The sequence below is a fragment of the Podarcis filfolensis genome (genome assembly GCF_964270895.1).
Source record: "Podarcis filfolensis genome assembly, chromosome: 14".
In the NCBI taxonomy this organism is placed as follows: Eukaryota; Metazoa; Chordata; class Lepidosauria; order Squamata; family Lacertidae; genus Podarcis; species Podarcis filfolensis.
In genome coordinates, this window is record NC_139616.1 from 15,281,337 (window position 1) to 15,306,446 (window position 25,110).

At 45.6% G+C, this 25,110-nt stretch overlaps 1 protein-coding gene across 3 annotated transcripts in view; it reads left to right on the forward strand.

Annotated features, from left to right (window-relative positions):
* Positions 1-25,110, forward strand: part of ADAMTSL3 (ADAMTS like 3) — a 267,376-nt gene that overhangs the window by 145,924 nt on the left and 96,342 nt on the right. For all 3 annotated transcript variants that reach the window (XM_083586149.1, XM_083586151.1, XM_083586150.1), the window contains one exon: positions 18,493-18,567. In XM_083586149.1, coding sequence (XP_083442275.1) covers positions 18,493-18,567 — 75 coding nt within the window. The remainder of the gene's footprint in view (positions 1-18,492; positions 18,568-25,110) is intronic.

The following is a 25,110-nucleotide window of genomic DNA, read 5'->3' on the forward strand; positions in this document are numbered from 1 at the left end:
CTGCTAGGTTGGCAGGAGCAGGGACCGAGCAATGGGAGCTCACCCTGTCATGGGGATTCGAACCGCCAACCTTCTGATCGGCACAGCGCCACCCGCGTCCCCTTACCCAACACTTTTTCCCCAGCAAAATTTAAAATGAGATAGAAGTGGACATAAGATGGGTCTGGGATACAAGCAGAGGTACCGTTGAACAGGATGAAAGCCGTTATATTATCATGACATCCATGTGTGCAGCACCAGATTTTGAGAGGCTTCTGCCGTTGTTTGTTTTCCTTTTTGTCTCCGCAAAATGTGAGAAGTCTGGATGCTGAAGAAAGGTGTGAGTGTTGAGCAGAGGCAGGAGTGGCTTAGAGCCTGGATGACTTGCAACATTCCCAAGTCTGGGCCTGACCAGCTGCCACCATGTCTGGTTCAACATTTAGCTCATCCATGAATCCATAGGGTAACCAAAGCCAGCTACTACCTTCTTTTTTGTGTGCAGTTTCATCTTTTATTCAGTCATCCCCATCTGCAGTGTGTGTGTGTGTGTGTGTGTGTGTGTGTGTGTGTGAGAGAGAGAGAGAGAGAGAGAGAGAGAGAGAGAGCACTAAATGATACTCTCTTATTAAATCTGCCAGGACAATCAGATGCAGTTTGTCTCTTCTCAGACCAGTATGCATCTGTCACTCTCAGTGTGGCCAAATATATTAGAGGTTGTCAGGTGTGTGTGCAGGAGCCAGGCCCTGTGACAATAGGACTTTGCAGGACTGGGGCCTTCCTAAGTTTGTTCTGAAGAGGCAAGGCGCGGTCGCACAGGTGAGGCTGATTCGTAACTCACAGCACCTGGTGGCAAGAGCCGGGAAGGGATATAAGGTCAGCATTTCCCTTCGGCTCTTTGCCACAGCAACACGTTCCCTGCCTTGCTTCTTGATCCTCGGACCCCTGACTTCGTGACTCCTTGCTTCTTGATCCCTGGACCCCTGACTTTGTGACTCCTTGCTTCCTGACCCTCGGACCCTTGGCTTCTTGACTCCTGGCTTCCTGACCCTCGGACCCTTGGCTTCTTGACTCCTGGCTTCTGGACCCCCGTTCCTTCTCCCACCCCGTTATCTTGGCCCCGGTCCTGACATCCCCTGCCAGGACTTTGATCGCCTGTGAACTGGACCGTGTCAGAGAAGAAGAGGAGATTGGATTTGATATCCCGCTTTATCACTACCCGAAGGAGTCTCAAAGCGGCTAACATTCTCCTTTCCCTTCCTCCCTCACAACACACACTCTGTGAGGTGAGTGGGGCTGAGAGACTTCAGAGAAGTGTGACTGGCCCAAGGTCACCCAGCAGCTGCATGTGGAGGAGCGGAGACGCGAACCCGGTTCCCCAGAATACGAGTCTACCGCTCTTAACCACTATACCACACTGACAGAGGTTACTGCCCACACACTTCTGCTGAGCTTTCTTGCATGTGTGGTGGCACCTCGTAAAACCACTTTTTACTGTTTGTAGCAAGAGTTTTCCCCGGAGGCAGAGGACAAGAACAGGAGTCATACTGAAATTCACAGTCAAGAGCTGCTTTATTGATTGACTGGTTGCACAAGCATTTCTGTTACTATTATATACAAGCTGTTTACATTCCTTCTTTATCTCTCCAGCACGGTGTAATCTCTGTCCAGTAATTAACAATCCTGACACGGCTAAACAGACAGTATCAGCAGCACACATTGTCTTACTTCCAACCTTGTTGTCAGCATGCGTGCTGACGGTGTGTCCGTGTGCTTTCCTCGTGCAGAAATTGCAGCCTGCAACTTCCTCCCTTTATTTGCACCTCCAGCTGACACCAATCAAGCCTAGAGTGCCACTCCTACACACTAAAGAAAATTCTGGAACCCTCTTAAAGCTTCCAGGAACTTTTATCTGTTCCTTAAAGAATGTTTTCCTAACAAAATATTGCACTGCAGCAAGCAGAACCCAACAGGAACTGACCCAAGACACTTTGCAATTTTCCTCTTTGCGACTTCAAGTTTTAAAATGTTTGTGTCCATTTTTAAAAAAAATAATGCAGCATTTTTATTTTGTTTTATTTAAATTTATTTTATTTTATCCTACTGTATACAATTAGGATAATGTGTTTTGTGTGCTCCTTATTTTGCTTCTTTATTGCTGGTCATAATCCCTAGCAATAAAGATTTGATTAGATTATGCTATGCTAACCTTAGAAGGTTGTTATAATGTTTATCGGAAGCAGCAGGTGCAAGGGGGTGATAATAAGGCTGCTTACCTGGGCAGTGGAGCCTGAGGGCTGTGTGGCTGCACCAGTGGAGCCAACCTGGTGCTCCCATCCATGCACCCACAGAGCCCTGACCTCATGACCACCCTTCCCTGCCACCAGACATACAGGTCAGCAGCAGCCATGAAAACGTTTGGAGGGCAGCTCTGTGGTGTTGCCCTCCTGTGATGGCTGCTCCTGATGTTTACTGAGATAATGTATGTGAAACACTTAGAGGGAAATGGAAGAATAATACACCCCAGCCTTGTAGATAGTGTCCATGAAAGTTACAAACTTATATATAAAAAAAACATTACTACCTTACACACTTTTTTGTTGCCACAAAGTGGAAGAAGAATGGTTTTTGTGGTCAGTTGGAGACAATGTTTACTAGCCTCTGGACAACTGCTCACCGAAGTAGTTGCAATAACTTCATTTTCAACCTTGATCTGTTTCCAGTCTCTGATATGTATATTTCCTAATTATTTGCAAAGACAGTCAGAAAGAATTTTTTGCAAACTTGACCCTTAGAAGCAGATTGAGTACAGATAATAAATCAATTTATTGACTGGATTTGCACAATTTATTCTGACTGCACTTCTTCAGCTTAGCCATTGGATTGCCTAGAGCAGGGGTCAGCAAACTTTTTCAGCAGGGGGCTGGTCCACTGTCTCTCAGACCTTGTGGGGGGCCGGACTATATTTTTTTGGTGGGGGGAAATGAACGAATTCCTATGCCCCACAAATAACCCAGAGATGCATTTTAAATAAAAGGACACATTCTACTCATGTAAAAACACGCAGATTCCCGGACCGTCCACAGGCCGGATTTAGAAGGCGATTGGGCTGGATCCGGCCCCGGGGCCTTAGTTTCCCTACCCATGGCCTAGAGGGCAGACAGAATGCACATGGCCCTGTATGGTTGCAAGGGAGGAGGAACTTGTACAGATCAGAGAGGAGGCAGCCAATCTGATGCAAGGCCGGAGAGTACTGAGGCTCCTGTTGTGAGGTGGAAGCAGCTGGAGTTTGGCTTGAGACAGCATCTCACCAAGAAACTCAGCTTCTTGCTCGTTTCTAAGTGTGCTGCGATTTTATTGAGACGTTGAACTGTTGCCAGGAATGGGGGCTTCAAACAAAGCTTTGAGAAATGGTTGGCTTTATTGAGGGCCTGATCCCCCTCTGAATCTCGGCGCAAAACGGCGCATTGCAGACTCCCACTGGTCTTGATGTTCTTTGGATCAAAGCCACGGTTACACGGTTTCCTCATCATTCCACTTCAGTGGGGTTTCGAGATGGAATCCTGCCTAAATCTTTCATTTCATTCTTTGGGCGGAAAGGTGTGACTCTACAATGCATGTAAGCATCACAGTGCCTAAAATCGTATTTTACATAAGTCGTTCTTTGTCACTGTTGCGGTGCATAGTTTTTTTTAAAAGCAAAACATTGCGCCCCCCCCCCACTGTTGCTCATGTAGCATATGGAAGTTGTTTAGTGAAATGGTCCCTAGAGTGAAAGGAATGGGAAAACATAGTTTCTCTTAGTGATACCACATCAGCTGAGGTGTGTATAACATTTGCAGCTCTTACGGATGTCTTGCCAAGTAACTACGGCAAAGGAGCATGACCACAAGGCATTGTGCCAGGGCTAAGCTTGAGGTGTGCCAGGAGCCAGGAGGAGGAAGTTGCAGAGCAAGCCAGAAGCCAGGTCCAAAGGACAAGGTGAGAGGCAGGGTTGAGAAGTAAGCTAGGACCCAAAGTTCTTCACCTAGCTCAGGGTTATCATCTGAACTAGCCGGATGTTTAACTGATAATCACCACAGTCTGTCCGTCATTTGAAAAAGTAAGACTTCAGAGCTGTCCTTCCCCAAAATGGTGACTTGACATTCTGTTTTGGTGACTGTAACCTTGGTTTAAGGAGCCATTTGGCGCCTAGTTTATATATCTGATGGGACATTGGTGGCGCTGTGGGTTAAACCACAGAGCCTAGGACTTGTCGATCAGAAGGTTGGTGGTTCGAATCCCCGCGATGGGGTGAGCTCCCGTTGCTCGGTCCTTGCTCCTGCCAATCTAGCAGTTCAAAAGCACGTCAAAGTGAAAGTAGATAAATAGGTACCGCTCCGGCAGGAAGGTAAACGGCGTTTCCGTGTGCTGCTCTGGTTCGCCAGAAGCAGCTTAGTCATGCTGGCTACATAACCCGGAAGCTGTTCTCTAGCTCCCTCGGCCAATAAAGCGAGATGAGCACCGCAACCCCAGAGTCGGCCACGACTGGACCTAACGGTCAGGGGTCCTTATATATCTGAGTTTCTAACACTGTACTTCTGTAGTCCTGGCAGTTGACTGTAACAGGAGCTGCAAAAGAAAATACAAAATATTGCCTTTCCTTTTAACAAGTGGTTACAGTGGTACCTCTGGTTACAAACTTAATTTGTTCCAGAGGTCCGTTCTCAACTTGAAACCTTTCTTAACCTGAGGCGCGGTTTCGCTAATGGGGTTTCCCGCTGCGCGCACGCCTCTAATACACGACATCCGCTCGCATCCCAGGCCCAGGGCAGCGTTCGCAACCAGGAGCATCTACTTCTGGGTTAGCGGAGCTCGTAACCCGAAGCGTGTGTAAGTGTTCATAACCAGAGGTATTACTGTAATTATAACCCCCTTGCACCACTTCAGCGTCTTAAAAGCACATTGCAAATCAAAACAGATTCAGATTGCTTTGACTTAATTAATTGTTTAGGCAAATACAGATCACAAGAGGTAATTAATCAAATCAAAACCAGTGGGGCCTGAAACAAAACTTTGGGATATGGAGTACTCCGCTTCAGGCTTCCAGCCAGCCATGCCTTTCACCAGGGTACTTCATCCCAGTGCCACTCTCATTCCCATCTACGTCCCTTCCATCCCCACACTTGCCATTGGACTGGGTTCTGCCGCCTCTCCCTTATTATTATTTTAACTTCTGCAAACCTTGGCATTTTCCTGAGCATGCTGATCATTTGCTCTGTTTTCTCGTTGGTCCCGTTTGGCTACATGTAGCCAGTGTAACTCAGCACCTGAGTTTATGGTTAACGTGCATGGTTCCTGAATTGGTTCGCAGCCATAATAGGTGAAGTACCAAATAGTGGGCGTTTTGCTGAAATTGTGAGGTCAAACGGCACAAAAGTAGCTGCTTTGAACATAGGAAGCAAGCTGTCAGCCTAATAGTCTGATTGCCTTTTTAGAAAGGCAACACTGCCAGTAAGTTGTCAAGCCCCAACCCTCCCCCCCCAACTTTCTGGGGAAATGATCAAGCATTTGACTGATGATATTCAAAGAGAAAGTGTAATAAGTTGTAAAACCTGCCTGACCTCTGGGAAAGTGGAATATCTTAGGCCTTATGTGCATGGAACTCCCATCAGCATCAATATCAATTCTGTCTACTGGAAAGCTTTTAGGGTTGAACTCCTCCCTCCCCTCCATCTCTCCTTCTCTCTCTCTCTCTCTCTGACTTTTCTCCTGTTTAAGTGACTGGCAAAACATAATCCGAAAATATTCCATTCTTGATGCTGACAAGAACTGAACAAGGCCTTGTAGATTGTTGTCCAGAGTTCTTGACATGATTTCTCTGAATGTCCTAATGCAAACACACTGGAGAAATCTGACAATAGCTATGTCCGTCCGCCCTGAGGGAAAACAAGGTCTTCGTTCACATCCCTTCATGCCCCGTTAACGTTCCCCATATACAAGTGTTCATATGCAAAATAGTTCTGGATTCGTTCCGGATTCTTCAAGGAAGCGATAAGAGAGGTAGTGCATGTGATTTGCACTAGATACGTTGTTGAAGTTTGATGCAGAGGAATTTGTAAAAGTTAACATCCCTATTTAATTGCTCATGAGCAATTTTCGACATGAGCAATGCTAGGGGTGGAGGACAAATTTCATTCAGTCTGCATTGAAAGGCATCTTACCAAATTGAAACTTTGTGAAACTTAGGCAAACTGAAACACAGTCATCCTTTGAAATCTCCACTTCTCCATTCTTTGCAATGCAGTTCTGCAGTCAGGTAAAATGTATGAAATGTATTTACTGGGGTAAAGTGTGCATAAAGATGCTTATGTTAGTGCAAGGAGCATACAAAAATGCATTATACTGGGTGAAATTGCTTGCAGGAACACATATATTAGGCAAACTTGTATACAAAATATGTATAGCAGGAGAAATTTGCACTAAAATTATGAGGTGGACAAAAAATGCTAACTAATGTGGAATTGTAGAGATCTGAATTTAATATTGGGGGGGGGGATGAGAAATGGAGAGAAACCAAAATGGACAGATTTTTCCATCTTCAGGAAGGCCCTCATGTCAAAAATGTGAGTAGCCGCTGCTGCCCCCTACCTGCTCTTCCCCCACCCTGACCCAAGTCTCAAAAGTTTACCTGGAGCAGGATAGAGAAAGATAGTGGCAGTGACCACTCTGCAGACCCCAGTTGACATCCCTTCCCATATGGGTTGGGTGATATGTCGTGCAAAACCGGTTTGAAGCCCAAATAGTGATAAAAGTTTCATCATTTTTGACCTGGCAATATATCTTGGATCATGATTGTGTGTGTGTGTGTGTGTGTGTGTGTGTGTGTGTGTGTGTGTTATGCAAAAGTCTTAATGTGGGAAAAGCCATGAAGCCAGCCAATGGCTCTCTCCGTTCCTGCAGCCCCTATTAACTGCCAGCTCTTCTCTCCCCTGCCACTGGCCAAGTGCATCAAATCACAAGAGCAGGCGCCAGCAGAAATCTGCAGGAGAAATTGTGAAGCCAGCCAAAGCCTCTACTTAGCTCCACCCTTATTTCAGACATCATGATATAACGGTATATTGCAATGTTTTGTGGTTGTTTAGTCGTTTAGTTGCGTCCGACTCTTCATGAGAGCTAGTGTGGTGTAGTGGTTAAGAGCGGTAGTCACATAATCTGGTGAACCAGGTTCGTTTCCCCGCTCCTCCACATGCAGCTGCTGGGTGACTTTGGGCTAGTCACACTTCACACCTCTCAGCCTCAGCTCAGAGTGTTTGTTGTGGGGGAGGAAGGGAAAGGAGAATGTTAGCTGCTTTGAGACTCCTTAGGGTAGTGATAAAGTGGGATATCAAATCCAAACTCCTCTTCTTCTTCGTGACCTCATGGACCAGAGCACGCCAGGCACTCCTGTCTTCCACTGCCTCCCACAGTTTGGTCAAACTCATGTTAGTAGCTTCGAGAACACTGTCCAACCATCTCGTCCTCTGTCGTCCCCTTCTCCTTGTGCACTCCATCTTTCCCAACATCAGGGTCTTTTCCAGGGAGTCTTCTCTTCTCATGAGATGGCCAAAGTATTGGAGCCTCAGCTTCACGATCTGTCCTTCCAGTGAGCACTCAGGGCTGATTTCCTTCAGAATGGATAGGTTTGATCTTCTTGCAGTCCTTGGGACTCTCAAGAGTCTCCTCCAGCACCATAATTCAAAAAAATCACTGCCTTGTCATCGCAAACGGGCTTGAATAACTCAGAGAAGCTATGAGCTATGCCGTGCGGGGCCACCCATGGCAAGTCGTGGAGAGTTTTGACTAAACATGATCCACCTGGAGCAGGAACCAGCAAGCCACTCCAGTATCCCTGCCAAGAAAACTCCATGGACAAAAACAGCAGGCATATAAAAGTTATGACACTGAAGATGAGCCCCTCAGGTTGGAAGGTGTCCTACATGCTACTGAGGAAGAGCGGAGGACAAGTACAAGTAGATTCAGAGCTGATGAAGTGGCTGGGCCAAAGCCAAAAGGTCACTCAGTTGTGGATGTGCCTGGAAGTGAAAGGAAATTCCAATGCTGTACAGAAAAAAAATATTGCAATGTTTAGCTGGTAATACATCAGGATGTTGAAAACCAGATATCGCCCAGCATTCTGGTTGAAGTGGCCTGGGAAAGGGTTTCCGCTGGCAGACATTCCATGGCTAGAAATGTGATGTTACTAAACAAAATTAGCCACTGAATCAAAGCAATGCTACAGGCACTATCCTGGCCCACCTTCATGCTGAGTGCCTTGCTCTGAGGAAGGACCCTCCGGAGAGAAAAATGATTTTTTTTCCTCAGAGAAGAGGGGGGAAAGATTGCCAGTGCTGCATTAGCAGCAGAAAAACGAAGGCAGGAGAAAAGGAGAGTTGGGATGTGGTGGGAGAGAATGTGTGGAAGTGGTAGGAGAAGTGGAGATGGTGGAACATGGGTAGACAAACTAAGGCCCGGGGGCCAGATCCGGCCCAATCACCTTCTAAATCTGGACCGCGGATGGTCCAGGAATCAGCGTGTTTTTACATGAGTAGAATGTGCCCTTTTATTTAAAATGCATCTCTGGGTTATTTGTGGGGCATAGGAATTCATTCATTTTTTAAAAAAAGAATATAGTGCGGCCCCTCACAAGTTCTGAGGGACAGTGGACCAGCCCCCTGCTGAAAAAGTTTGCTGACCCCTGTGGTGGAACCTCAACACAGTTGTGTGTGAGTTTTAAGCACAAAAATGGATTTGTGCTTCTTTTTTGTAAACTGCAAATAAGTTTTAAAGCTATTGTCTTTATGCTAGCAGTGATGCAGCCAGATGAGAGAGAGAGAGAGAGGGAGAATGAAAGATCCAGGTAAATAGATAAAAATGTGATTACTATTTTTCTGGTAAATTAAAAGTGTTTTGAGTTTAGAATTCCCTTTTCTAAGCAATTTCCTAAAGCAGTTACAGGTCAATAAGCAGCAGCGTTTTCTTTCCAGATGTCTTATAGAGAGGGAGTCTCCCTCTCTATCAGATCTCTTCTGTATGGAAAAGAAACATTTGAAATTATTTTAGCAGCTATCTCACAAATCAACTCGTTGTTTAAAGGTTCCAAGAGGATCCTCTGGACGTTTGCCTCAAACCAGTCAAGTGTTTATGGCTGAAAGCCGATGCCCTAATGAGTATCATAAGGGAACGGAACAATATTGCATTCTGTCGTGGGCAGAAAAGGCTTACTGTGTTAGGGCTGTTTCTTCTACCTCTGTGGTCTCACCTGAGCCCCTTCTCCAGAATTTTGGAGATTTTGCTTGGCGATACCACATTCAATGAGAATAAGCTGCAAGCTCTGGTATTTCTTTCTGTTGAATGATGTGGCACCAGGCTAAGATGGATTTTATCTGTCTAATGACCCATAAGTCCTTTTTTATTTCCTGAGATCTGTCTTGCTGGTTTTAGAATTTAATGACTTCATTCCCCCCCCCCCCCAACTTTGGAATGTGCTGGCTTTTTAACTCTTTGGAAGTATTAGCAGGTTTCCAAAACGTACATCGCTTCTTGTGAATTGGCGGCGTGCTTGCGATCCCACGAGACCTTCCGTAGGGGAGAGGAGAGAGTGTCTGAGGCAGGGAACTCCTGGCATTAAACACCTCTCTTCCCCCTTTCTCAGCCCATGTGCTGGGGTATGCATTGCAAGTCGGGGAGAGGCGACAACAAAGGAAAGAGAGACAAGCCCCCACTCTTCTCCAGACCACTGCAGTCATTTACAGTGCCTGCATTGCACATAACTCTCTGGCGGGCTGGAGCCATAAACAGAAGCACTCCATACGGCAACCTTTTTTGTGGGGAGGGGAGAGGGGTGACCCCACTTGCCACGCAGAGCTGGTGGGCTGCCTCCAGTTTCCAGGTTCCCAGATAGTATAGCTCTGGCATATATATATTTGTGCCACAGTTGTTTCTAATCAAATAGGATGTGTAGGTTTTTTGAGTTGCTGCAAATGGCTGGACTGCAGCTGGACTACTGCAATGCGCTCTACGTGGGGCTACCTTTGAAGGTGACCCGGAAACAATTACCGTATTTCTCTGTGTATAAGACTAGTCCCCCCCAAATAATGTCAAAATTAGGGGGCGACTTATACACGGATAGTGCCAAGGGTGGTCTGGCAATTGGTCGTTTCCGCAAAAATAGGGGGCGTCTTATACATCGGGCGTCTTATAAATGGAAAAATACAATAATCCAGAATGCGGCAGCTAGACCGCTGAGACCTTATAACACCGGTCCTGAAAGACCTACATTGGCTCCCAGTATGTTTCCGAGCACAGTTCAAAGTGTTGGTTCTGATCTTTAAAGCCCTAAATGGCCTCGGCCCAGTATACTTGAAGGAGCGTCTCTACCCCCATCATTCAGCCCGGACACTTAGGTCCAGTGCCAAGGCCTTCTGTTGGTTCCCTCCCTGCAAGAAGTGAGGTTATACGGAACCAGGTAGAAGGCCTTCCCTGTATTGGCGCCCGCCCTGTGGAACGCCCTCCCACAAGGAAATAAACAGCTATCTGACTTCTAGAAGACATCTGAAGTCAGCCCTGGTTAGGGGTTGAGTATCGGGGGAAACCTAGACATAGGGGCAGGGTATAAGTAATAAATTATTATTATTATATAGCAGCGCATCTGCACTGCATGCAGAAGGCCTCAGGTCCAGTCTCTGGCATTTCCTTGGAAAGTTGCCCAAAAACTGTGGAAAGTTGCTGCCAGTCAGTGTAGAAAATACTGAGCTGGATAGCTCAATGGTCTGAATAAGACAGCTTCTGGTGTTGGAGCACTGACTACATGTGACAGTACTTTCTTTGTTTAACTCAATTTTATACTGAGATTATATCTATCATCTATCTATCTATTTATCTATCATGACAATGGCACCCATCTGAGTTCCAGAGAGTTCTGGCTGAAAAATGCCTTGGGTTTATGTGTGAGAATGGGAGATGGATGGTGTCAGGGGCTGGGTAGAGGAGGAATGGTGGAGACTGCCTCCTCAGCTTGGCCCTTCCAGGGAGGAGGAAGACAGTTTAGAATTACAACAGGGGGTTGAGGGAGATCACAGCTCAGAGGTGGATGAAGGGGAAAGTTGAGAAATAATGGGAGAGGAGGAGGAGGAAGAGGAAGCAACAGGGGTTGACAGCTGATGGACACAGTGTCTTTAGAAAGCATTCCAGACCCAGCCTTGAAAGTAGGAGAGCAAAGAGCTCAAAGACAGAGGGCACCTACCAGCACCCATAGAGGAGACGATGAGATTGGAAAATGGGGAAGGGGGTGGAGATTCACTCGGGACAACTCCATTATCCAAGAGGCTGGGTTCTATAGCCTCTCTCTGTAAATACTGAATAAAAAGTGGACGGTAAGAATCATCTCCTTGTCTTTGTACTTTCCTGGGCAACTGGCCGTGGGAGTCGCTGACAGCAGCCTGACAGATGGATGAAGGAGAAGGATGGGACGAGAGAGAAAGGGTGTCTCTCGTACCCTCTTCTCGCTTTGGCTCCACTTGCTACCTGTTTCCCCACAAAGGAACTTGGCCCTTGAGTCCAAAAGATTGCCCACTGCACTCTTAACCTATTTTAATTGCGTTACTAATAGCCTTTTGGTGGGTTTATCTTTCATGATTCAGTGGCCTTGTAAAGATTTCCAGATGAACATAAATAATCATGAGTAAATTATAACTCCACCTGATATGCAGTAATGAGATTACCACACCTAGCATGGCTGTTCCAGCAGCTGTAACCCAATGTGTTGATTGTGGATGCACACTCTCATAGGAATGAATTCCTGAAACAACAGTACTTCTAAACGGTTAGGCATATGGTGGTTTTGCTTTATTTTTAATAACAACAACAACAACAACAACAACAACAACAACAACAACAACAGTAATTTTTATTTATACCCCAACCTCCCTGGCCAGAGCCGGGCTCGGGGCGGCTAACACCAGTAAAATTACAATAAAAACATAATGGGGGGGGAGAAACAAACCAATTTAAAAAACAGGTTAAAATACAATTTAAAATGCAGCCTCATTTTAAAAGTAGCCCATAGATCAAAACCATAAGGGGAGGGAAACATAAGGGTCAGACTGAGTCCAAACCAAAGGCCAGGCGGAACAGCTCTGTCTTGCAGGCCCTGCAGAAAGATGTCAAGTCCCACAGGGCCCTGGTCTCTTGTGACACAGCGTTTCACCAAGTCAGGGCCAGTACTGAAAAGGCCCTGGCCCTAGTTGAGACCAATCTAACCACTTTGCGGTTATTTGGTTGTTATTTGTGGACCTTAAGGTCCTCCGCGGGGCATACCAGGAGAGGCGGTCCCGTAGGTACGTGGATCCTAGGCCGCATAGTCCTTTACTTTCAATGATGTCTACATGAAGATTGTATCACATTATTTCACCTCCCATTCAGACAGTAGATGTAACTTGCTGCTCACCTGGTAACAGGGTCAATCCCCACGAGGCAGATGGGGCATATGAAATGTGACCCATGGCTTATTTAATGTATCGTTCTGAGTTTATGAGGGGTTATATGATCGTATGCATTTCGGTTTGTACCCTTCACTGAATCCATTGGGATGAAGGGTAGGCTAAAAGTCGCCTTAAGCAACCAATCAATAAATGGTGGGTGTTTTATAACCCAAATCCTCCTTTGCAGCAGATGAAGGATGGAAAAAATGGGCAATGTTTCCCCCTTTTGTGTCACGCAAACCCCACTGCTCTCTCAATGTGCAGGAGCAGCCATGCCCATATATCGGGACATTATTAAATGTAGGACTTGGTTGCATCTGCTTCCCTTGAAAAAATATTGCAGGAATTTAGAATGTACTTTCTTTGCTATGCATATATAGCAGCATAGTCTTATTGATTTAATAGAACTGTGTGGCTTAACGGCCCCCTGTGCACCACTTTGCAAGAATATAAGGGGTTTTGTTTCAGTAAGTGTATGGATTGTACACTTGATGACTAGAGACCTTTTTAAAGCTGCAGGCTTGGTGGCAGATTGTGGTTCATGCTGAGCTCCCATTGTGCTTATTAATGTCCCCCCCCCCTCACTCCCAAAAGGTGTAAGAGGAGCATAAGAAGCCCAGAAGAGCTGTTTGAGTCTAACCAAATCTCTGTGTAGCCCAGCAAACATTGTTCAACAGTGGTCGGTTAGATGCACTTCAAACGTGTCAAGCAGGGGTACAAAAATGGATGATAAGTATAGGAAAAAACATGTCAGTTTTGGGGGTGCCTGTACTTCTATACATCCCCTCTGCATCAAGCATAATTTCATTTTTTTAATTATTATTTCAGTAGCTTCGGTTGTCTGAAAACTCCACCCCAACATCACTCTTGCGATCAGTGTGCATTACCCGTTTCTTGAATGCAACTGGTGTTTATTTTGTGGTAACGTAAAAAGAGAGAGGCTATGTCTATATTTAGAAGAGCTGTAACTACTGGCAGAAAGAATTGGTTGATTTGTGGATGGTGGTATTTTGGGTCACAGATCAGCAGCAGTGGTTTGCAGCTCAGCCTAGGGCTTAAATACTTAACCAGTTGAATGGAGGTAAAGATAGGCACAAGGATATTGAATAATTGCCAAGCATTTAAAGCATTACTTTGCTGAAACTATGCAAGATAGATTTACCAAAGGACCTACCTGATCATAAAGGGGCTTCTATTGAAACAGCTGCAAAAAGGAAGGGGGGAAGTCCATTCTAGCAGGGTGGTTCAAGGCAAACTCCTTCCTGATCCTGGAGCAAGGCATGCTTCTATTGCCTATCAGTTGATGGATGGAGGGAATGCACCTTGTTCCAGAAAAGAAATGATTCATTGGGAGTTCCTTTTAAGCTCCCAGCTGTCCCCCCATTTTTTTAATTGATTTTCACAAACTTATAAACACACAAACAAATAAACAAACAAACATAGATCATAACCTTATTAAAACTTAATTATTAATTAATTGAAACTTAATTATTAACATTGTTAAGTGACTTCCTTGTATCCCCCTAGTTGAATTTCAATGCATATCATTTTAACGGTTTTCCAAATCAAAATTCTTAAATACTTAACTTAATCACTTAACATCTTTCTTACCAATTCAGCATTAAACATATTAATTCATCACATTACATATTTAAGTCCTACGCCTATCTGGTAATTGCAAGCTTTTTCCAATTAATTTAACTTAACGTATTTAACTATATAATCATTAAATTTTGTCCATTCTACCTGGTACTCCTCCTCCTTCTGGTCACGGACTCTTCCGGTCAGGTTAGCTCTGAAAAGTCCATCATCTTCATCTGCCATTCTTCCACCGTTGGTACTTCTTGCGTTTTTCACTTCTTAGCTAGTAAAATTCGAGCAGCTCCCGGCTGTTTTCTTGAAGCCACATTGGGACCTGCCTCACATCAACAGCACATAGGATGCCAGGTGTGGGGCAAGAGGGGAAGGTTTGCCAGGAACAGTGTTGGCAGGCTAAAGTTGGCTCATGGGCTCCGCATTAGCAGGTTGGTCAATATGATATTAGCATTCTACTGACCGCATTGTCACCTCCTGCTATAAGGTGGTGAGAATAGCCAGCCAGGGACTATCCACTAGCCTCTCAGGAGCAGATCTGCAGATTCCAAATGTAATAAAGGTAAAGGGACCCCTGACCATTAGGTCCAGTCGTGGCCGACTCTGGGGTTGCAGCGCTCATCTCGCTTTCCTGGCCGGGGGAGCCGGCGTACAGCTTCCAAGGCATGTGGCCAGCATGACTAAGCCGCTTCTGGCAAACCAGAGCAGCGCACGGAAACGCCGTTTACCTTCCCGCTGGAGTGGTACCTATTTATCTACTTGCACTTTGACGTGCTTTCGAACTGCTAGGTTGGCAGGAGCAGGGACTGAGCAACGGGAGCTCACCCCGTCGCAGGGATTCGAACCGCCGACCTTCTGATTGGCAAGTCCTAGGCTCTGTGGTTTAACCCACAGCGCCACCCTTGTCCCTCCCAAATGTAATAGTAAAATGGCTAATCTGTAAATATTTCCCCACCTAAAACTGTGCATAATGGCCTGATCCTCCGAGCCTTTGCACCAGGGTTTCCCAAACTTGGGTCTCCAGCTGTTCTTGGACTGCAACTCCCATTATGCCTAGCTAACTGGACCAGTGATCAGGGATTGTGGGATTTGTAGTCCAAAAACAGTTGGAGACCCAAGTTTGGGAAACCCTGTTTTTACACTGTGTCCCAGATATGCTTTCCATATAAGAAAAAAAAATTGGCATTATTGATCTGACCCATCCATATATGTTGTTTCTTAATGATGCATACTTAGAAGAGGGAAAAATCAGTAGAAAAATATCATAGTGGATAGTTTTCCATTAGAGAATAGTTTCCCCTCCCACGTCTCTAGGTCTGATTGACCCCATTTCCCACTGAAATTAAATAAAAAGAAAAGAAAAGAGGGAGTGGTTTTTGCAACACAATGGAAGAATTGATCCCTTTATTGGAGGAGTTTATGAACTGGCGCAGGTTAGGGGAAATACTTTTATACACCTTTGAGATTTGTTTATGATCCCCCTCAAGGATAAAATGGGTTTAAAAGATCAGATCCTTACAGTGCCAAATTATGCATGATCCTCTAGGCTTCTATGGCAAATCTTAAGGACTTGCAGCCTTTAATCAGACCTGGCTTGAGGCTATACGGTCTGGAGAGTTAAGGTGTGATGGGGTCTGGAATCTAGAAACATGGACCACAGGTCAAGAATTTAAGCTTGTTTAAATCCCAGTGAATCACATAAACTGCACATGAGCACTTAATTTCTCACTTATGTGGTTTATTGGATTAAATCTAATGGATCTCATTTTAAAATGGAATAATGACAAAGTCTACAATTTAAAGGGTTCCTTTAGGCCCTTTTTAGCTAGGGCATGTGTTTTCACAATGAGCCTTCTGAAGCCCCAACTCTTCCTCCCAACACCCCTGCCTGCATTGCAAATGTTTTTCAAACTCAAAATATGGCATGTCCTACAATAAGATAATTATTTATTTGAAGGATAAGTTAAAATGTCTCATTGCGCACACAAAGCTGACTCTAGGGTGTTTTGAGTTACACCCATAAATCCTGTTTCTCTTTCGTAAGAACTGAACTCCTGAGAGCTCATTGGCTGGGTTCAAATTTAATGCTTAACCATGGTTTATTGCTACAGAGATAAGCTACAGTGATTGTATGTTTCTTCACTCCTTGTGATTGCATGTTTCTTCACTCTGCCTGGTCCTTGGTGTGGCCTTAAGGAAGAGTTCACTTCCATGTTGGATTAACCAAAGCTTGTTCAGATGTCTTAATCCAAACAAATTAATTTCTGATTAATTTTAACTATGATTTTGTCCTGGCTCCTGCCCCAGTCACCACAGCAGAGGCTCTTACTTGAGTTTATGAGAAATACCTTTATTACAAAGCAAGTACAGCAATAGGTAACTCAGTCCCAGAGCTTCTTCAAGTAGGATGGAGAGGTTAACTGAGCTAGGAGCAAGACCAGAATTCCAAAGTCCAAGATCAAAACTGCACAAGAGTGGCAAAGTTATCCTGGCAGGTTGAACATCCACCCAGCAATATAACCTCGATTGCGAAAATTAGCCTTAGAAGAATGTCTAGCCTGATGCACTACAATTGTGTGTGTTTGCATCTGTTCCCAATGGCAGAGGTGTTGCCTGGCCCTGGGACACAACGCCAGACCCCATCTCCTCTGAATCCTGTTCAGCCACCCCAGGCTTAGGCTCTGAGCTCCTCCCAGTCTCCATCAACATTCTTTCATCCACAAGGAGAAAAGAAGCATCTGGGACACTTGTTCCAGCATTACCGCCTGCCCAGGAAGAACTTCCTCAGACAGGCTTTGCTCAGCCTCCCCTCCTTCTTCCTCTTTCAATGCCTCCAGAGTCTGCCATCTCAAGTCTACGCCCGAAGGCAATGACAGACTTGTGAAAGGTTTGTTGAAAGAAGCCAAAATTCAAACCATAGTGTCAGGGAACTGCCATCGGAACTAGAGGAGGAGGCGAGGCTCCACAGCGATGCTGGAGAGGGGCCAAGCAGGGAGAGAGGCAGGTCTCCGGTTGGGGAAGAAAATCAGCGCAACACCAGGGATAGAGGGGGGCCGATGGGGGAAGCAGAGAGCAGGCTCCAGGACTCTTCGCAGGAGACCAGCGAGGAGAGCACAGGTCCTCCGCTGCCCACACCCACCCTGCGCAGAAGACTTCCGCGCAGGGAAAGTAGGCGGCGACTTGGCGTCAAAGAACTTCTTTGCTGGAAGAGGTTCAAGAAACGCCCACTGACGGATTCTGCTAGCGACTGAACAGCCACGGAGTGGATGGCTGTCCAGAGAGAAACGGTTTAACCAGGCAACCTAGCCCAGAGCGGCGGTAACTTACGCACAAGCAACCCCTAAAGCCATTACACATAGGTTGTGAAGCTGGCTTGTTTCTGCAAGCTGCAGTTAAAATTCACCACAGTTTAAGGTTCAGACACAACACTAAACCGCAGTTCATCCCTAATGAAGCTCCTTGCAGCTGCACCAGAAAGGAGGCGTGAAGCACACGATCCTTCCTTGTAACGTGAAAAAAAGGCTTTGGGAGTAGAGACAGCAATCATAGCCCCAATTATCCTTCCACTTCCATGCATTTGCGGGACATGGGGAAAGCGGTATGGAGTCACTTGGGACAAGCTGAGTTTGGTTGGCGTTGTCCATCTGCAACATAGAGATCATAAATGCTGGCCCACTGTAAGCATTTAACCAAATGCTGGAGCATTGTAAGCAGTACTAAGATCATTTATATAAACTTAAGCATGCTTGAACAAGCAGTACTGTATAAAAATCCTAAGTAATGTTGCTGCATTAACTTTTAGAAAAGAGGGTTAGCTTGCTAAGTGTCAGTTTTGTTTAAAACCCATTTTTAAATGGAAGTAATGATCTTCTGTAACAAATTGCAGGTATTTAGAGGGAGTTTCTCATTTGCAGTTCTCTAGTCTGTCAAGGCTTTGGATTTAGTGCCGGGTAGTTGAGTTGTTTCCTGCAAATCTTACTGTTTATTAAAGCCACAATCTGCTGCAGGAAATGAGGGGTGCGCAAAATCCAGCTAAACAGCCGTGAAGTTCTTTTGCAAAGGAAATATTGCATGGCACCACTGTTTTTAAAGCCTTTCCAGCTATGAGGGAATAAAACAGTAAGATGCAAATTGAATGGCTGATGTACTTCATTAATTAACAGAAAATAATTGTCCAGTAGCTGGGCAGATTTACAAGTCCACATGTGGCTTAATAACAGTGTGTTTCAGAGAGCAGAACCTGGAACAATGTGCTTAATAATGTGTGTATGTTCATGTTGTTTTAAGTAACTTATTTTTGAGGCATGCTTTGTGAACTGCTTCTCCTTCCTCGTCCTCCTCTTTTGAATATCAGGTTTGTTATGAAAAGTTATGTTTCCCTTGCAAGATTTAATTTCTGAAACTGTTCCTTTAATTTTCCTAGGGGAGGAAACCGTGATTGCTGTGCCACATGGGAGCCACAGTGCAAGAATTACTGTGAAAGGACCAGCACACCTTGGTATGAACCCTTTTACACATTACTAACAGAGAGGAGCTTGGACAAAAGTATTCCATTTGGGCGTTTTCGGGGTTATTGGAGCTATAGTTGAAATACCTTACTTCTCCTGCCTAGGCCTGATCCTGAAGTCCTATGGGTGTGCTCAGTTCCTCATTCAATTACCATCACATGATGGAGAGAGTGGGGATGTGCTTGGTGGCTGTGTCCCCTCCATTGCATCCACATCACTTAGGACCACCACCCTGTATTTTAGGGGTGAGGAACCTCTGTCCTCCCAGATGTTGCTGAAGTCCCATCACATTAAGCAAGCATAGCTAACGGCCATGGATGATGGGACCTGTAGTTCAGCAACTTCTGGTGGACTGAAGGTGTTCCATACCTGCTCCATACATTATGGGGTAGTGGGGGAAGGTCTGAGCCTGTTCTACCTGTATAGGCTCCCTCCCCAGTTACGAACTGTGAGCTATCATAGTCAAAAACTCTGGTGCAAGTAGGAACGGGGGAGAAAGCTGGTAGAACGTGAATGTGAATCTACTTAATTTGCACTTTCTGAAATAGCGTGAGAGTCAAAACATAGCTGTCCTTTAAAAAGTCACACTTGTCTGAATTTTGTGGTGGTGTGTTTCACCACTGAAAGAATTTGTACAAAGCTGCAGAGATATTAGTGAAAGTTAACTTATAAAAAGTGTCGTAGTAGGCAAAATTGCTTGCCAAAATTTGAATCGGGCAAAAAGTGCATACACAAATGAGTATATTAAAAAAAGGAAGAAACTACACTAAATTACTGATAAATTCCACAAGGCGTGGTGGGGGGTTTAAAAACAACACCTTGCCAACTGACGCAGAAATGTGAAGAACTGAATTTAAGGTTGGAAAAATTAGAGAGTGAAAGAGATCAAAATTGAAAGAGGAGGCTAAAACCTGCTGAAGAGACTCTCTACTTCAGCTCTTTCCCCCTCCAACAAGCTACTAGGCCAAGTTTAAGATGTTGCTGTTGGCGTGTAATTCCCTGAACAATTTGGAACCAGGTTACCTCTGAAAAGTCCTTATCTTGTATTCCCCTACCCAGACTCTTGGATTCTTGACTCTTGGGTTCTTGAGGGAGACACCCTTAGTAGTGTTGTATGCTCCCAGGGTTCATCGAACATCCAGTAGGACTCCAGTGGCATTTGCCATCTGAAACGCATTCCCAATGAACATCTGATAAGCATCTACAATACAGTGGTACCTCGGGTTAAGTACTTAATTCGTTCCGGAGGTCCGTTGTTAACCCGAAACTGTTCTTAACCTGAAGCACCACTTTAGCTAATGGGGCTTCCCGCTGCCGCCGCGCCGCCGGAGCACGATTTCTGTTCTCATCCTGAAGCAAAGTTCTTAACCCGAGGTACTATTTCTGGGTTAGCGGAGTCTGTAACCTGAAGCGTATGTAACCCAAGTTACCTCTGTATTGGCATTTATGTGCCCACTTAAAACGTCAGTTCACCCAGGCTTTCCCTGAACAGTGATCCAGCTATTTTGATGTGTTAATCTGGCCTACTGATTTGCGATATATTTCCTATGTGTTTTATGAACATAGCTGTCAACTTTTCCCTTTCCTTGCGAGGAATCCTATTCGGAATAAGGGAAATTCCCTTAAAAAACGGGAAACATTGACAGCTATGCTTATGAATGTAAATTTATTCTTGACTAGCGGCGTCATACCTTGCACTGCTCAGGAATTCTAAAAAAAATAAAATCAAAAATTGTTTTATTCAAACGTAAACTAAAACATGCTCTTTGATCTAAGGAACCATCGTGCAAAGTTTGGTTGCGATATTTTAAGAGGCGTCCAAGTGCATAATAAACAGACAACTATGCTTCATGTAAACAAGTGCTTTGTTTATCTGTCCTGAATCTTCCAACATTCCACTTTGTTGGATGTTCACAAGTTCTAGTTGTTTTGAGATGCTCAGCTGTTAGAACGGGTCTTTTGTTTACAAATGCGGAGAAGGAAGCTGTCTGGGTTGCAGAGAGCTTTGTTGTTTTCATCTTGTTGTCCTTTAAAAGCTTGGCCTTCCCCAAATAAATCAGATAAGGCCACTCTTATTATTGTCACTTTCCCTTCATTTGGCATTTGAAATGGTTTATTTTGGGAGGAAGGGAGTTGAAGTGAAGGGGGAAGGGTGTTGGAATATATTATAGGCTTTCCAGAAGCTGTTTTGCTAAGAGCTTCAGAATCCAAAATAAGCCAGAGTCCTCTGAAAATAATCCCCCTGCTGTAGAAACAACAAAACCAGAAGCTAATATTTTTACAAGTGGCTAATGCTAGATAACCAAGTTCATGAACTTACAACCGAGTCTAGCTGGAAGGGAAGCGAAAGATGCTAAATTCCTGACTTTTTAAATGACAGAACCTTGCATTTTAAACATTTAGCCATACATGTGAATTCTGTTTTTATTCTTTATGGATATTAACAGGAAAACATGTGGCTTACAGTTTGAGGGGATTAAAATAGGTGTGCGTTTAACGGAGACTCATGTTCCCTATCTGGGAATTATGCGCACAATGGTGGTGGTGGAAAAAGTTCATGAATTCCAGCAGGTAGGTTTTCTGGCAGGAGAAGCTACTCTCAAATCCACTGACGTCCAAACACGACATGACAGGTCTGCACCATTTTATACTTAAATCAGAGACACATATGCTCTACCTATTCTTTTTGTGTCCAAATGGAAATAATCACTTTGCCGGAGAAGCCCCCTTAGATTTTATATAGCTGAGCTGCTCACACTCACATTTATTCCTTCTTATAAATAATGTTTATTGGTTTGTCATGAACACATGCACAAACTAACATATCCATGCAGACGTTGGCCAACTCACACACATTGCGTTTTTGGTATAAAAGTTACAGAGATGCAGTTACATAGAGCCAGGATTTCAAGATGAATCTATATAGCCCAACCACAATGAATTATGGTGGGGAGGGGGCTTATATGAGACTCCCTATTTTTATAATCAAAAATTCTAATTTCCTTAAATCCGATTTCTTTTAAACTGCAAAAGTTGGCTTTTAAAGATGCCTACTAAGGGTGTGAGATAGGATCTTGATAACCCCTCACTCCTTGACCTTAGGTTCTGTACATCACAATTTGGAATTTTGATGGATCGTGTTTCAACTTGTGGGTTAAATATATTTTAGCTTCCAACCAGGAGCAGGCAATCTTCTTGCTGTATAGGCAAATGGCAAAGAACTTTATTAATTTTGAGTGTCAGTACATCTCCAAACCCTTTACAGAACAGAGTGAATCCATTGGAGCATAGTCACTGTGTGTAAAGTCTCTCTCTCTCTCTCTCTCTCTCTCTCTCTCTCTCTCTCTCTCACACACACACACACACACACACACACAAACAAACACACGGGGGGGGGGGAGAGACCAGCTAGTTAAGCAGCTAGTCTCTTACAACTTATAGCATCACTACTCAGGTCTCACAGCTGTGGCTGGCGCTGTGGTCTAAACCGCTGAGCCTCTTGGGCTTGCTGATCGGAAGGCCGGCAGTTTGAATCCCTGCAACGGGGTGACCATGCGCTCTGGCTTCTGTCGCTGTGTCACATTGCGCCAGAAGCAATTTAGTCATGCTGGCCACATGACCCGGAAAGCTGTCTGTGGACAAATGCCGGCTCCCTCGGCCTGAAGCGAGATGAGTGCCGCACCCCATAGTCGCCTTTGACAGGACTTAACCGTCCAGGGGTCCTTTACCTTTTTACCTTTTAGTGGACTCAGTACGAACTTTCAAGACTGTAGTAGTGGCAGGGACTGGAAGGACATTGATGAGTGTGCTTTGGGGAAAGGGAGCTGGAGTTTGACTCAGGAGAGGGGGGCAGTGATTTGTGGGGACCGGTACCAGCCAGGAGGCAAGAGCCAGAGACAGGGGAAGCTTCAGAGCTGGAGGGTGGAGCACAGGAGGAAGAGGAAGAGGGAGGTCTGGCCAATGAAGGGCTGGGTGCTTCCCCATCCTCTCCTGTGCCAGTGTCTCCCAGAAGCAGGAGAGGATTGAAGTGGGAAGAACAGAGGCAGCTACCACTCAGGTATAGTCTTGTCCTGCTTACGGGCTGGTGGTGGAGGGGCATGGCCCCCTGTTCCTGCAACTGCTCCATAGAGCGTGAATATTCAGAGTCGTAGAAGCCTTTGTGTTTGCTTTTGATAATAAAGAGCTAATTACAGTCTGTCAGGGAACTGCCATCGGCTCAGGGACGAGAGGGGAAAAGCCGGATGGATTACAGAGAGCCCCCAAAGATCGTGGGAAGCAGCACTTCCTCAGCGGAGGAAGGAAGCCATGCCTCTAGTGGAGAGGAGATGCAGGGCTCGGAGGAGGTGAGGTGGTGCCAGGACACCTTGCCTGGGCAAAGCGGGGAGGAGAGAGGTCCCCCGTTACCCACGCCTTCCTTGCGCAGTAGGCTTCCGCGCAGAGAGGGGAGACACAGACTGGGCGCCAAGAAACTACTCTGCTGGGGAAGGTTGAAGGACCACCCACTCTCAGATTCTGCCAGTGAATGAGCAAGACACGGAATAGAGGCGCTCTGCATTCCAAAGGTTTTTATCATCGATAAGAAAGCTTTAAAACAGACTATTGAAGCATATTGCCTGATTGCTCTCGAGCAACCAACCTATACCTCTTACACAGTCATACCTCGTGTTGCGTTTGCTTCGGGTTGAGCGTTTTCAGGTTGCGTCCCGCAGTGACCCAGAAGTACCGGAAAGGGTTACTTCCAGGTTTCGCTGCTCGCGCATGCGCAGACACTCAAACTGACGTCATGCGCAGAAGCGGTGATCCACGCACACGCAGATGCGGGTTGCATTCTGCTCATGTTGCGAACAGGGCTCCGGAACGGATCCCGTTCGCAAACAGAGGTACCACTGTATACTATGTGTTGTGTGCATTCCTTGGCTGGGAAGTGGCTGTGACAAGTACTGATCTGCACTCCATCAGCTGGCCTGGCAGCCTACAGGTGGTCAGCTGGTTTTCCCAGCCAGTGAAGATAGTAAAGTAAAGGGACCCCTGACCATTAGGTCCAGTCGTGACCGACTCTGGGGTTGCGGCGCTCATCTCGCTTTATTGGCTGAAGGAGCCGGCATACAGCTTCCGGGTCATGTGGCCAGCATGACTAAGCTGCTTCTCGCAAACCAGAGCAGCGCACGGAAACGCCGTTTACCTTCCCGCCGGAGCAGTATCTATTTATCTACTTGCACTTTGATGTGCTTTCGAACTGCTAGGTTGGCAGGAGCAGGGACCGAGCAACGGGAGCTCACCCCGTCATGGGGATTCGAACTGCCGACCTTCTGATCAGCACGTCCTAGGCTCTGTGGTTTAACCCACAGCACCACCCACGTCTGCCAGTGAAGATACACCTGGCCTAATAAAATCTCTCCACCCACGGCCCAATTCCTAAGTCTGACCAGCTCACTGCCCCTGAATGACAACAGACTCTCCCTTTCTCTCTGGTCTAGTCCTTCTCTTGCCTTAGCTTCCCTGCTTGATCTGCTACCCCCAGTTTTTCTGTGATGACCTCTGACCTTGGTGCTGCCTAATTGGTGTCCGATCTCCAGCCCAACTATGATAATGTCTCCTGCTTCTTGTTCAGCTGATCACCACCTACGTTTGATAGACTCGGACCCCACTGCAGTTTGCCAGAAACCAAGCCCAGAGCTGACACCAACTATACAAACAGCTACTGTTGTTAAGGGTTCCTGCACTGAAATTTGCTCAGCTGGCTATCGGTTTAGGCTTATATCTGATAAAGACACATGGCTGGTGGACCCAAAGCTTCCACTGCATAGGCCAAAAGCACTTGTATTTAATATTGCTCCTTTGGCCATCCCATAGGGACCAAATTATGAGTGCCGTAAGGCTGCTGAAGACCTTATTCTCCCATGAAGCTGATAATATTCGCCCTTCGGTTAAAGTTAGTTGGGGTGATACTAAGAAAAATGCTCACCCACAGCAACAAAGCCTTGTTCCACTTAGGTTGTAACTTCATCCATATGCTGACTTTTCTGCTTTTTTGGGGGTAAACCTGCGCTCAGAATTAAATAGACTTTTCAGGCCATCACTTGCTGAATATGCCTGGAAAGCCGCTTGCTGTTATATTTCCAGATGGCTGCCAGTTAAGTTTGCAAAATATTACCTTGCCCTTTGAAGAAATAGCTATAAAAAAATATATTACGCATGCAGAGTGTTTTGTGTTCATTCCATAGGGAAGCTGCTATTGACAGGCTATGGCATAAAGCAGGTGAGAATATACAGGAGCCGAGCTTACAGGTAGCCTGTGGAGCAAATCTTCATCTCTCTGTGTGATGGAATTACTTCGAAAAAATGAGCAGCTGGGTTTAAGCTTCCCTGCTGAAATCCAGGCTGCCTTTGCATAACTGTTAGTAGAGAACTGCTTAAGGCATTGGTCTAATCCAGGGGTGTCAAACTGAAATTCATCGGGGGCTGCGGCGCCGCTAGAGGGCAGACATTCTCTGGCTTGTAGGCTGCCGCGCATGCGCTGAAGAGGCGGCTTT